At 41.5% G+C, this 14,145-nt stretch overlaps 1 protein-coding gene across 7 annotated transcripts in view; it reads right to left on the reverse strand.

The window, feature by feature from the left end:
• Positions 1–11,943: 11,943 nt before the first annotated feature.
• Positions 11,944–14,145, reverse strand: part of ULK4 (unc-51 like kinase 4) — an 819,452-nt gene continuing 817,250 nt past the window's right edge. For 3 of the 7 annotated variants that reach the window (XM_056520596.1, XM_056520594.1, XM_056520597.1), the window contains exon 39: positions 13,096–13,110. Coding sequence is in view for 1 of the 7 variants with exons in the window: in XM_056520601.1 (XP_056376576.1) it covers positions 13,044–13,110 (67 nt within the window). In the remaining 6 variants the exon portion in view is untranslated. Of the gene's footprint in view, positions 13,111–14,145 lie in introns of all 7 variants that reach the window. The other 4 variants (XM_056520598.1, XM_056520599.1, XM_056520600.1 and 1 more) reach the window with 3 other exon arrangements.

Here is a 14,145-nt window from a genome sequence, read left to right on the forward strand (position 1 = left end):
TTTTCCCACCCAGCCGCCCTTTAAACAAAATAGACCCTAGTTCTCAAATAAAAAAAACCGCAAAGCAGGGGAAAATTCTATGTGACGATTTCCCAAGGGTACAAAGGGTTGTTTCTTCAACCAATCTGCCTCAACCACCAAAAAATCAAGTTGTCAGTGACGTTTTGGACCGAGTCGTCAAAGAATTTCTCAGTCTGGATCCTCAGATCTTCAAGAAAATTTGTCGTCTCAGGGGGACTCCACAAATAGGCCTTTTTGCCACAAAAGAAAATCAACACGTACAGAAATGTTGTTGCCTGAATCCCACAGAGAACCCCTGGGCTGTGACCACTGTCACCCAAACCTGGAATTGGGACCTAGCATATGCTTTCCTCCCTCTCCAACTAATTCCGAGAGTTATAAAAAACATCAGAATGAACAGAGCTCGAGTGATATTGATAGCCTCCTTCTGGCCATGCAGGGCTTGTTTTTTTCCACTAAGGGAACTGTCGATCACGGATCCATGGGTCCTTCCAGAGTCCGAGAATCTTGCAGGGTCAAGTCTTCCATCCATCTGTAAAGAATCTCCATGTGACGGCATGGCCTTTGAGAGGATGATTCTTAACCTCTTGGGGATGCAGGGCATACAGGTACGCCCTGCATCCCTGATCCCTTGGGAATTCCGGTCCCCACCGCTCATCAGGCATTCCGTGACAATGCCTTCAATCTGCGATTTTTGGTGATTCTGGTTCCCCGGTGATCCGGAAAAAAAGGTGACGTGCTGTCCGGGAAGGCACCTATCACCCTTTAGCAGCATGAGTGAGGTAGCACTGGTGTCACATCACCACCGTCCTGTTTCAAGACTCCTGCTGAGGGGGTGTCCCTAACGGCCCCCGCTCCACCCCTATTCCGGAGGGCGAGAGCGGGTGCCCCCGATCCCCGGCATTGGCGGTGGGATCGGGGACCCAGGAGCGGAGTCAGCGGCGGTGGCAGGCCTGGAAATCCTTCAGCAGGAGATAGGGCTGGCCTCCTGCTGTTGCTTAGCAACAACTCCCAGCATGCACAAAAGGGCATGCTGGGAGTTATTGTTATGCAACAGCAGAAGGCACAACTACAACTCCCAGCATGCCCTTTGGTAGTTTGTGCATGCTAGGGGTTGTAGTTATGCAACAGCTGGAGAAATTTTTTTCTATGAAAAAGTGTGCCTCCAGCTGTTGCATAACTACAACCCCCAGCATGCACTGACAGCCAAAGGGCATGCTGGGAGTTGCAGTGGTGTGCCTCCAGCTGTTAGATAACTACAAGTCCCAGCATGCCCTTCGGCTGTCACTGCATGCTGTGAGTTGTAGCTTTTGCAACAGCTGAAGGCACACTGGTTGCAAAACACTGAGTTTGTTACCTAACTCAGTGTTTCGCAACCAGTGTGCTTATAGCTGTTGCAAACTACAACTCCCAGCATGCACAGATTGACCATACATACTGGGAGTTGTAGTTTTGCAACAGCTGAAGGCACACTCGTTGCGAAACACTGAGTTAAGTAACAAACTTTGTTTTGCAACCAGTGTGCCTCCAGCTGTTGCATAACTACATCCCCCAGCATGCATGGACAGCCAAAGGGCATGCTGGGAGTTGTAGTTTTGCAACAGCTGGAGGTTTGCTCCCCCCCCCCCATGTGAATGTACAGGGTACATTCACACGGGCAGGGGATTACAGTGAGTTCACTGTCACATGTGCCCAGTGTAAACCTGCATTCATCTGTGAAAAGCACAGGGCGCCAGTGGCAAATTTGCCAATCTGTGGATGTTGGGCCCTCATACCACCCTCATGGAGTCTGTTTCTGACCGTTTGAGTGGACACATGCACATTTGTGACCTGTTGGAGGTCATTTTGCAGGGCTCTGGCAATGCTCCTCCTTGCACAAAGGCGGAGGTAGTGGTCCTGCTGCTGGGTTGTTGCCCTCCTACGGCCTCCTCCGCGTCTCCTGATGTACTGGCTTGTCACCTGGTAGCGTGTCCATGCTCTGGACACTACGCAGACAGACACAGCAAATCTTCTTGCCACAGCTCGCATTGATGTGCCATCCTGGATGAGCTGCACTACCTGAGCCACTTGTGTGGGTTGTAGACTCAGTCTCATGCTACCACTAGAGTGAAAGCACCGCCAGCATTCATAAGTGACCAAAACATCAGCTAGGAAGCATAGGAATTGAGAAGTGGTCTGTGGTCACCACCCGCAGAACCACTCCTTTATTAGGGGTGTCTTGCTAATTGCCTATAATTTCCACCTGTTGTCTGTTCCATTTGCACAGCAGCATGTGAAATTGATTGTCAATCAGTGTTACTTCCTGAGTGGACAGTGTGATTTCACAGAAGTGTGATTGACTTGGAGTTACATTGTGTTGTTTAAGTGTTCCCTTTATTTTTTTGAGCAGTGTACGTTAGCTAGATGGATCAGAGAGGCTATCTCCTTCACTTATACAGCTTTAGGCCTTGATCCTCTGGTCGGACTGAGGGCCCATTCTACCAGATCCATTGCCTCCTCATGGGCTGAAAGGCATGGAGCTTCTCTAGATCAGATATGCAAAGCTGCATCTTGGGCTTCTCCACATACTTTTTTTTCATCACTACAGGGTGGATGTGAGTAGCTCCTCTTCTCTTGCCTTTGGTCACAAAGTCTTTCAATCTGTCATCACACCCTAGGTTGTATCTCTGATATTCTCTCAGGTGGTGCTGTCATGGCGATGGGGAAAGCCGGTAACTTTTTTTTTTTTATTACCACCACATATTACAAAAAAAAAAAAAGAATAATACAATATTTTATACAAATTTTAATACCCTCCTCCCACCCATCCCCCCACCCCCTACCCCCCCTAGAGGAAGAAGAAGAAAATAAAAAAAGAAAAATAAATAAAAAAAAAAGGAAAAAGGTCAAAAATGTCTTATTGGACCCCGCGGCTCAGCTTTTTAGTTCTCTATATCTCAATTCTATATTACCTCCTCAGCCCCTCCCTCCATTGATGCACACTCGGGCCTGTTACAGATATCCACTTTACTATAATTAATCTGGCATAAAAAAGTGACCTTTGAATTTTTTTTTCCCCAATCCCTTTTTATTTCTGTCCCAATATCACCTCCCAGGATCGCATTTATTGGTGTTAATTTTATTCTAATCTTCCAACTTTTCTCAACTAATTATATAACTTCTCCCCAAAATGTCTTTATTTCTGGACATGTCCAAAGCATATGCAACAATCCTGCCTCTTCCAGCCCACATTTTGAGCAGGCACTCGAATTCTTTTTACCAATTTTATACAAAAAGAGAGGTGTATAGTAGAGCCTATAAACTATATTAAACTGTTTCACCCTATGATTCGCATTTAATGGAATAAAAATTTATTATTTCGTGTATTTTTCCCCACTGTGCTTCTTCTATCTCACCCAATTCTTTTTGCCATATTTTTCTACTGTGATGATTTCTCTTTAATATAGAAAATTTATTAAGTTCTCTATATATCTTTGACAACTCTTTTTTTCCCATCTCTGTATTCTCCATCTTATCAAAAAAACTACCTTTTACTATTTCTACTTTCTTCCCCTTATCTACAGTGTCTTTTACTATAACTCTTAATCTCATATATTCAAACCATGTCCCAACCCCAACTTCTCTACCCTTTTTTAACTCTTCCCATGTTTTAATCTTCCCTTCCTTATATATATCCCCTATTTTATTCACCCCCCATTGTGGTAGTGTTCGAAATTCTGATCTATTTATTTCCTCTACTGTGTTTTTATTATTCCAAATGAGTTATTCCCACCTCCCTTTTTACCATTTTCCATGTTCTTTTCAAGGCAGCTATTGTTATACAGTTTTTCCATCCTTTCTCTTCTAATTGCCCTGACTCCAGTAACTGATAAATATCATCATATGATCCTCTACATCGTTCCTTCAAATAATCATATGAGATCTCCTCCAGTCCCTAATAAAAGTATAATTGGGCGGCTAAAAATACTTTTTCACATCCGGAAACGCCATTCCCCCTTCTCTTCTGGGTAGACATAAATATTCTAATCTTAATCCTCACCCTTCTTCGGCCCCATATCAAGGCATTGAAGATTGACAGCATTATTTTTTTTTTAAATTTCATCACACCAAATGGGTGAAGCACCAAATACGTATAATATTTTCGGCAACATAATCGTTTTAATTAATATCATTCTGTCTGCTTTAGAAATTTTGAAGTCGCTCCATATTTTAATTTTCTTTTCCATGTTCTTTATTAAGGGTTCTCGGTTTAATTTATAATGATCTTCTAATTTATCTGAGATTTGTATACCTAAGTATTTAATGTGCTCATCTTTTTTTAATATTTTTATTTAGTTTTCTATGAATATATTATTCTCCCCCAATGGAAGGAGTACTGATTTGGACCAGTTTATTTCTAATCCTGAGAAACTCCCATATTCCTTGATAATCTCCATCACTCCGGTTAGATCCGACTGTTTTTCCAAAAAAAAGCAGGATATCGTCTGCATATAAGGATATTTTGTCCTCTCTCCCCCTTGCACCAAACCCGCCAATCTCCTTTTCCTCTCTGATCTTAACATCCAAAGGTTCCATGCTCATAGCAAACAGCAAGGGGCAGAGAGGGCATCCCTGTCTGGTGCCTCTTGAGAGCGAGAATTGCTCCGATAATTTCCCATTGATCGACACTCTTGCTTTATGTTTGGAGTATAACAGTGGGATCATGTCTATATATATTTTCCCAAAGCCGCATTTTTCTAATACTGCCCACAAGAACTCCCACTCCACCCTGTCAAAAGCCTTAGTGGCATCTAAAGACAGGATGGAGTGGGATTCCCCACCCTATAATTTTCCCATATCTATGTTCGTAAGGACTCTATATATATTGTGTTGGGCCATTCTTCCCGGGATAAACCCGCACTGATCTTCCTGAATTAACTCTGTGATATTACTCTGTAATCTAATGGCTAATGCTTTGGCGAAAAATCTTGATATCCGTATTTATTAACGATATGGGTCTATACTACCCCATATCCTCTTTTCCCTCTTTTAGGATCAATATTATAAACGCTTCCCACATTGAGTCCGGTAATTTCCCGGTCACCATGCTGGTCTCAATCACTCTATGTAATGCCGGGATCAAAATTCCGCCAAACCTTCTATATACCTCAAAGGGTAGTCCATCGCTTCCAGGTGTTGTATTACCCCTAATCTGATCTAGTGCTTTATTCAGTTCTATTCTAGTTAATGGAGCATCTAAGGTTTGTTTTTCAGTTTCGGGGAGTCTAGGGAGTTCCATTTGGTCCAAATAATTTAGCGTTTCCTTTCTTTCCTTATTATATTCAGATCTATATAATAACTCATAATATTCTCTAAATTCCCTTATTATTTCCTTTTTTTCTATACACCAATCTCCTTCTTTATTCCTTATCCCAGAAATTCTTTGCTTAGTGTGTTGATTTGAGACAATTGCCATCAAATACTTGTTAGGCTTCCCTGCCTGTACAAATCTTTGCTGTCCTTGAAAAATCAATATATTTTTACTCTTTTCCAACATATATTCATTAAATTCATTTTGTAGCTTATTTAATTTTTCCTTAATCTCTTCTGATGAATTTTGTGTATATTCCTTCTCTGTATCCCTAAGATTACTTATTTAGCCCTCCTCTTTTGATTATAACTCTTTTTTTTTTCCACTTTATTGCTCTTATTATTTCCCCTCTTAGGTAAGCTTTACAGGTCTCCCAGACAACCGGGTCACTTGCTGTCACTTGTTTGCAAAAAACTCCCTCAAGTTTTTTCCTATTGTGGCATTCTCTATCCAATTTAACCAGTGAGGGTTAATTTTCTGGAACCCATCTCTTACCTCTTCTCTGTTTTGATCAGTACTTCTAGAGCTGCGTGGTCCGACAGACATCTAACCCAATAAAGTATTTTTATCACCTTATTTAAACTAGAGTCATTTCCCAGACACATATCTATTCTGGACATTGTCTGACAGGTCTTGTTCCAACATGAATATTCTTTCTTTTGAGGGTTGTAAATCCTCCAAATATCGCTGTGTCCCAGTTCATTACATACTTTCGCCAGGGGGGTGCAGCCCACATCTCCTTTACTCCCGCTTGCCCTCCATCTATCTAACCTCTCATCTAGTTCATATCCCCCATGGCAAACACAGGGCATTCTCCGCAACTCACACAAAAATCTAATAATTTAAGAAGGACTGCGGATGAGAAAGGCGGGGGTATATATACAAATGCTAATACACATCTTAAATTTTCTAGTCTCCCATATAAAAAAAACAAACCTCCCCTCATCATCTACCCTTTTTCTAATTAATTCCCAATTTAAGTTTCTACGGATTAACACCGAAACCCCCCGTGAATATGCTGTACGAAGAGAATGGTAATAATGTCCCCAAACATTACGTTTCAAAACCATTACTGTTTCTCTATAAATGTGTCTCAACTAACCCGACTATACTTGGTGCGTGCTTCATAATAACTCCCATTACCGCTGATCTTTTAATTTTATCCCCAAGTCCTCGTACATTCCATACCACAGCCTTAAGTCATCCGCGGTCATTCTCTTACAGTCCAGTTGAACACAATAAACACCGTAGTGAGAAGGAAGAGAAAAAGGAAAAGATAAATAAATTAAAAAAAAATAATAAAAAAAAGAAACAAAAAAAAAATCCTTTTTGAGAATTTTTTTTACATTTTTTTTTTTACTTTTGATTAAAAAAAATTTGGAAAAAAAAAATTCCCCAGGGTTCTATGAATTCTATGCGCACGTATCACACTAAAGTATTTAGAGAGGTTTTCCTCCCCACACTGCGCAATCAACCATGTTTGGATAAAAGTTATCACATCTTTACTTTCCGCTCACTCTGGGAAACCCAAGATTCTAAGGTTCCCCCGTCTGGAGCGGTCTTCGAATTCTGTCACTTTTTGATTTAATAACTTGTTCTCCCCTGACATCCTCTGTACTTCAGATTTTAACTTATAGACCTCATCTTCCACACCTGACACTCTTGTCTCCACCTCTGTACACCTCTCCCTGACTTTCTTTAGATCTTCCCTGATCAAATTGATTTCCACACCGATAACCCCCACTTGATTGGACAGAACATCTATGGAAGTATTACATTTTGCAACTGCCGCTAATATTTTATCTAGGGCAGGTAGGGGAACATCCCCTTCCTTCTCCATTATAGAGCCATCTAATCCCAGATCTCCTGCATTGGTTTTATTTTGTCCACGATTTCTAGGCACTGCCCCCGGCAAGACAAGATATTTATCCACTATGTGTTTTATTCAGCTTAGGTGCCATCTTATCCTCCAGCTGTTAATATATTGTCCCACTCAGAACAGTCACGTGTATTTCATATGCTGCGCCGGGAGTTTCAGAAAAGATTACCAACTAAATATTTCCAACGGACACTTTCAGCTTGGTGTATCACAGGAGAGGCTCAGTTATCTGCAGACTATAGACCTGCTCCTGCAGTGCTACAGGTGTTTCACCAGGTGTTGTTTATATTCAGGAGAAAAGAAAAAATACACTGTCCCAATTAGGGTTTTCCACCCAAATTCAGTTCTTATAGATAAATTCTTATTTCTTATGCAGAAGGACCTTCTTTATCGGCTTTAAACATAGAAGGTGAACGTGGCAGTGTTCACCTCCACAGCTATAATCGCCACGAGGGGGATTTATTATTAAGCGAGCAAAACTTGCCCCCCCACACTTTTAGTACAGTTTGTTTACTGTGGCAGCAGTTTCATCCTTATAGCAACACAGATATGAGAGGATCTCACCCCAATCTCAGCTGGGTCCCTGGAGCAGCCATGGATCAGCCTCCTTAGTGTGTCCTCCTCCAGTAGCTCCAGGGTCACACTCTCACTCTGCCTGCATTCTCAGCACAACACAGATCCAGGTTCCTCCCACTCACTGCCTCTTCTGAGCCTCCACTCCAGATCACAGCGCTGCCGGCACCTGTGTGTGCTGTTGTTCGTGTGCTGTTGTTCGTGTGGGGGCCACTACGCTCACAGTCCACTGCTCCCCACTCGCTACTGCTGTGTCAGGTCAGGTCCCTCTGCTCCACCGCCATCCAGCACACTCACATCCCAGTTTTCAGTGCAGCTGAGCGGTGTCCCGGACCAGCAGCATGTGTTTGGTCCATGGAGGGGGCAGGAAGCGGAGGGGGGAGGAGCCTCTCAACCTCCTCGCATCACGTCCTGTCTCCCGGGGACGGCCGGTAATTACTCACCGGTAATGTTGTTTCCCCGAGCCATGACAGCACCAGGGCATTCCCAACCCTTTATGGCGTTATCTTTCTTTCACTGGGTTTGGGTTCACAGGTTTGGTGAAATTCTTTTTTTATTTTTTGTATATTTTCATGTATAAACCATCGGATTGTAAGGCAGATGTTACCTCCTCTGTTGTAATAGGCTGGTCAAGCGAGTCCCTGGAGTCCGTTGGAAACGGGAGACCCGAATCAATAAGGTATTGGTTTAGATCCGAATTTAGAAAATCTGGAGAGGGGAGGACATAGTACAAGGACTGACAGTTCCGAGGCAATTGGGGGAGGGTCATTGGTTTTGTAATCATCCCATTTAGTCTTCAGTGGCACAAAACAAAAAGATTGTTGGTCCCTCAAGGAACAAGCAAGGGTCCTGCTGCACTGGTGTTTAAATTTAAAGTGTTCCTGCGCACAATAAGGGCCTTTGTTTGAGTCTCACATGTGGCATTTGTAAACCATCATAAGCTGAGAATAGAGTCAGAGAGGATCTGTTAACGTGATTTCTCTAGAGTTTTAATCTTAGATAAGAACATCCATATCTTTTGACCTTTGTTTATCAATCTTGTATTGTGCACAATAAATGACCCCTGAATTACAAATTTATATGCAGCCCAGACTGTCGGGGTGGGCCACCTTCCCAGGCAAGTTTTCAGCAAGGTGAGGTGAGGACGGATGGCTTCTAAGACCTGGAGATCTTGGAGCAGGTCCAATTCCAGGATTTAGAATGCTTCATTGGGGAGGTAATAAGCAGCATGACCTAATTTACAAACATAATAGGGTCTATGGTCGCGGATCAGATAAGTGGTATATCGCCATGTTAAACAAATACTAGAGTATGTGTAGTGCACCTAGGGAAAGAAGGTATAGTCTTTTTTATGCGGGTGAGCTGTGCTCCATGAGCTGGTGAGAGTGATGGAGGTGTTTCAAGTGCCTAAGGAAAGAAAAGGGGAGATGGGAAGATGGGGTCTAGGGCCAGATTAAAATCTCCACTCACTAACAAAGTCCCATTACAAAATCATCCATACAGTCTACAATGGCATCTAACTCACAGAGAGTTGGCTTGAATTTGGCAAGTATAGGTTAGCAAAGGTAAAATCACAGCCAGCCATTTTTTGTACACTTTTCTAGTTTAGGGGACTAAAATTATTCCTTTCCTTACAGTAATAAATGGAATATATAGCAGTCAATGCTCTACTACAGGGCAGGCTGTATTAGTAAATCCATCACTGTAGCCACGTAGGCTGCCATGACAACTGGTCACACATTACATTACAGACTACTATAGATCAATGATGCACTTCCAAACTGTTTAGATACCAGGACTGCTATTGATTTGATTGTGGCATCTAAACAGTTAAATGGGCAGTGTCAGATACAATAACTTTTTATATGTTGTACATCTTGCCAAAACATTAACCTTTCTAATATACTTTATAAGAAAATGTTATTTCCTTTTTATAGAAATCATGGCTTCTAAAATCATGGCTTTGTCCAACTTGAAGCACAGGCATGGACAAAGTCCAGTAAGGGTGGGCTCACACCATGTTTTAGCTATACGGGGACCGGATCCAGCTGGGGGGAGTGATAACTGGGCACTCCCATATCCCAGCAGGACCCAGACCCCTTCTCATTCATTTGAATGAGCCGACCAGAGTCAAACAGTGACTCCGGTCGGCTAATTTTTGCCACGTATACGGTTTTCTGACCAGGCTGAAAATCGTGGTATGCTGCACTTTTGAGCCTGTGAAAATAAACATATACATGTGGGAAATCAACATAGTCACTAACCTTTAGCTCCGGTACCAGTAGGTTGTTCCTATAGCAATATTGCAGACACATTAAAGTCAACTGCAACATCGCATAGCCATGCAACTTGAATTTCCTCAGCTCTATGGTATTTCTGTTATAATTAATAACATTAACATGAGCAATGGAGTAAGAAAAATGTGCAGTCCTTCTATAGTGTTTTTGTTACATTATAAGAGATTTGTACTGTTTATTTTTGCAACCATATTTAGAAAAAGATACATCACAAAATGGATTATGAATATACTTGAAAGGCCCATTAATTCTATTAAACTGGAAACTATCATTAGTAAACCACATGTACATTTCATGCATTCCATTCCAGTAAGTATAGGAGGCAGTGTGCTTTGCTCATCATAGAACACGTCCTATTGCTGCCATCACAGAAAAGAAAAAAATCCTTCACTATTTTATTTAGACTTACTCAAAAGATTTATTTGGAACATTTCAGATTGTTTAACAATTACAATCACATTTTTTTCTTACAGCTAAACAGCCCAATTCAGTCATTATAACTTTTCCTACTTGATAAGCAGGTAACCAAAATAATCCCCAGGCATTATACACTATGCAGCTCCCACCAATCACTTGGTTCAAGTGGTTCTCCAGCTGTTACAAAGCCACAACTCCCATCATACCTGGACAGCCTCAGGCATTGTGTGACTTGTAGTTTTGCAACAGCTGGAGAAGCATAGATTAGGTACAGTGTGTTGTACACTGTATAACATTTTTCATTAGCTGTTACACAACTGCAACTCTCATCACGCCTGAGGCTGTCCAGGCATGATGGGAGTTGTAGTTGCAGAACTTGGAAATTGCTGTGCAGCGCCGACACTATCACATGTGTTCAGAGTGAACTGGGATACTAGCCCAGTTCCCTGCCACTGCAGGGTAAACTACTCTTCATTCCTTCTTTACAGCTGTTAAGCTTTGTGTGAATGGTGCAGGGACATTTCACAGTCACGCTGTATGCCTAACCACTATGGGCCAACACACTATCTTAGATGGATTATGGAAGCAGCCATCAATTGTGGATGGGGATTTAGAATGTTATTTTTAGCCCCCCTTCTACTTCCTCCCTATCCTGTATGGCTCACCCCCCACGGTTGCCATGATAACTTTACCACCCTCTCCATACTGGAGCTGAAGTTTAAATATAAACTTTGGAGGTGTACTTCAAAGAGAACCTGTAATTACTTTTCATACTGTCCAAACTATGGGTCATTGGGGCAGTCACATGATTGAAAGATCGCCTCCTGTTTGGGGATAGGGAGAGATTAATCAATTAAGGCCATTGGAGCAGAGGGAAGCTTCTCAGCACTCTTCTAAAGACTTATGGTTCAAGGAGAAGGTAGTGATGGCAGGTTCCCTATAAAGAGGTCTAAGGAACTGTAGGAGAAGGTTGGAGGTGAGTAAAGGTTTATTTTTTTTATATCCCACATAATGGGTATAGCTGTGAACCCCCCCCCCCCCCCCCTCCTGCAGATGACGTCTTTCTGAGCTGCAGCGTGACTGTCAGGCCCAGGAAGCACCTAAACCCAATGTGTCATACCGCCCCTAAGCGAATCACTGGCCACGGTCAGTGATTCACTGAGCTTCAGTTTGACACATTACCATAACACGTCACACTGCAGCTTAGGAAGATGATGGTATTGTACCAGGGACTGTAGCAGGATGCCAGAGGAATCGCAGGAGTGCTGCAGGCAAATAAAAGTTTATTTTTTATATCCCACACAATAAGCACAGTTATGACCCCCCCATCCCTTCCCCCTGATAATCCCTTTAATGTATTTGTTGTTTTTTTTTTTTTTTTTTTGTGTTGGAACTATATATTTGATCCCTTTAAAGTTTTCCTGGTGGCAGCCATATTGGCAATAAACACTTTCTTCCTGTATTGACAATGCAGTAAGGTATCTGTGCCTTATGGTAACCAAAACTTGTAGATTACTACAGCATCCATGAAGTAATGGGGTAAATCCTCTTAACCCCCACCCCCACATGTGATAGGAGAGATACATACAGAGCTTTGTGTTTGTATTGTATTGCTATCGCAGCAAGCCCTCCTGCAGTAAACTAGAGCTGTCATTATTAAAGGGTATCTCCAATTATGTTACGGACCATGTGTCTCGGCAAAAGTTTAAAGTGACAGCTGGAGATGCAGGTGATTAGGTTGCTTAGGCAAATGTACAATACCAGATGCCTTGCAAGAACTCATGGTACTCATGGTAATGTCCAGCATTCTCCAGAGTAATCGACAGCTTTTTCTGTAGAGATTTTAGGAAACTTTATTGGGACTTTTTCCAAGATGTAGACCATTTTTGTTAGTGCTAAGGAAAAAGGGCTTGGTTTTCCAAGCATGGTATTACTGACTAACAAAGATCACCAAGATCACATCGATATTTATTAGACCACATTATTTTGTTCTAATTACATCACAGTTTTCTGCTCAAGTTAGTACCCCATCATTCCTCATCTTATCCTTCCACATACTGTCATTTTGTCATTGATAATGATGTGTTAATTTGAATAAAACATGTCATAAATGTATGCGGTATATAAGAATCAATATTTAAAGCATTATGCAACATAAAAAGTGCAACATAAGGCAGACATCCTAATAAATCCCATATTCTGTTTATTGAAATGCATACAAACATGAAAAAAGGCAATTCATAAGAAAATAGACAAAACACATCTGTGTCTACCACAAATAACAGAGCTTTTCTGCTGGACAGGAATTGTCAGAAGACTACAAATCCAAAAACTTTTACAAGATGTATATTTACATAAAATAATTCAGTAACATTAAGGCAATAGTTTTCTAATAAGAAAATAATCATTTACACCTATAAGAATGTGGATACATTACTGAACAATAATGATGTCTGTTTCAATCTCCAGTCTTTCGAAGAACATAAAGCCAATATTCTCCCTGTGTCTACTGGTGTCCTACTGTGCTGAGGATTTCTGATGCCAGAGAAGTAACAGCAATATCCTTATTCAAGCTGAAATACAAATCACAGTATTTAGATAAGACTCACACCAACAAAAGAAAATATTAAAGATACACAAAGGCATCTTATCTTACAAGGAGGGTTTATATATCTGTCTACAGGCATTATATGTTGCCCTATGCGAAATTGTTAACACCACTTCTAGGGACACTGTAAAAGAGCTGTAAAACATTTTAATATTGTACGGGGTCATATTATGCTCATATACATAAGCCGTAAAGTTACCCTGTACATTGATAGTGGTGGTGCCAGGTTACTGCAGGGCAGCTCCCATTTATTTAAATGGACACTGTCATTGAAACTAATTTTTGCTATTGCATTCCTTATGGTGAATAAAAAAATCTTTCTAATGTACTTTGATTAAAAAACATGAAGTTTTCTGTTTTATCTGTGTTTATCTGTGAGCACATTTCCTCCCATCTCTTACACAGATTTGGACTCCTGCTGGTCTGGCAGAAGTCCGTAATAAGGAAATGCTGAGGGGTGTGTGTGCAGCCTTAGCCAATCATAGCTCATCTCGCACACCAAACTGCTCTAGGTTGTATGTAACAAAGTAAGGGAGGAAGTTCTCCCCTGTATGGCTTCAGATGATGTCACAGCCTCTTGAATCTGACTGTGACTAAGCAGAAAATACAGAGCAATATAAAGGTAGAAACCTAAAAAATAATAAAAATAAAGGGTTGGTTTATCATGATGGGGCAGTGAACTGAGCGGATTATAAAATGTAACAAGATCATGAGAGGTTCTCTTTAATGGGAGCTGTGCTGCAATAGCCCAGCACCACCACTACAATGTACAGCGCCAACGCTTTCAAGTCTCATACATTGTTTATATTCGGCACCACTGCTATGCTTTTTAAGTATCGATGGCCTATCTTGTGTCAAGGAACATCCATGCAGGACACACAACAAAATAGAACATCCAGTAGGCACTTCTCCCAAACAAAAATGGAAAAAGCCAGTGCAGAGTTAAATGCAACTAGATGAGTACCCGGCGCTGCCTGGTTTTTCCTACCTAATCCTTGTG

This window comes from Hyla sarda, chromosome 5, assembly GCF_029499605.1.
Source record: "Hyla sarda isolate aHylSar1 chromosome 5, aHylSar1.hap1, whole genome shotgun sequence".
In the NCBI taxonomy this organism is placed as follows: Eukaryota; Metazoa; Chordata; class Amphibia; order Anura; family Hylidae; genus Hyla; species Hyla sarda.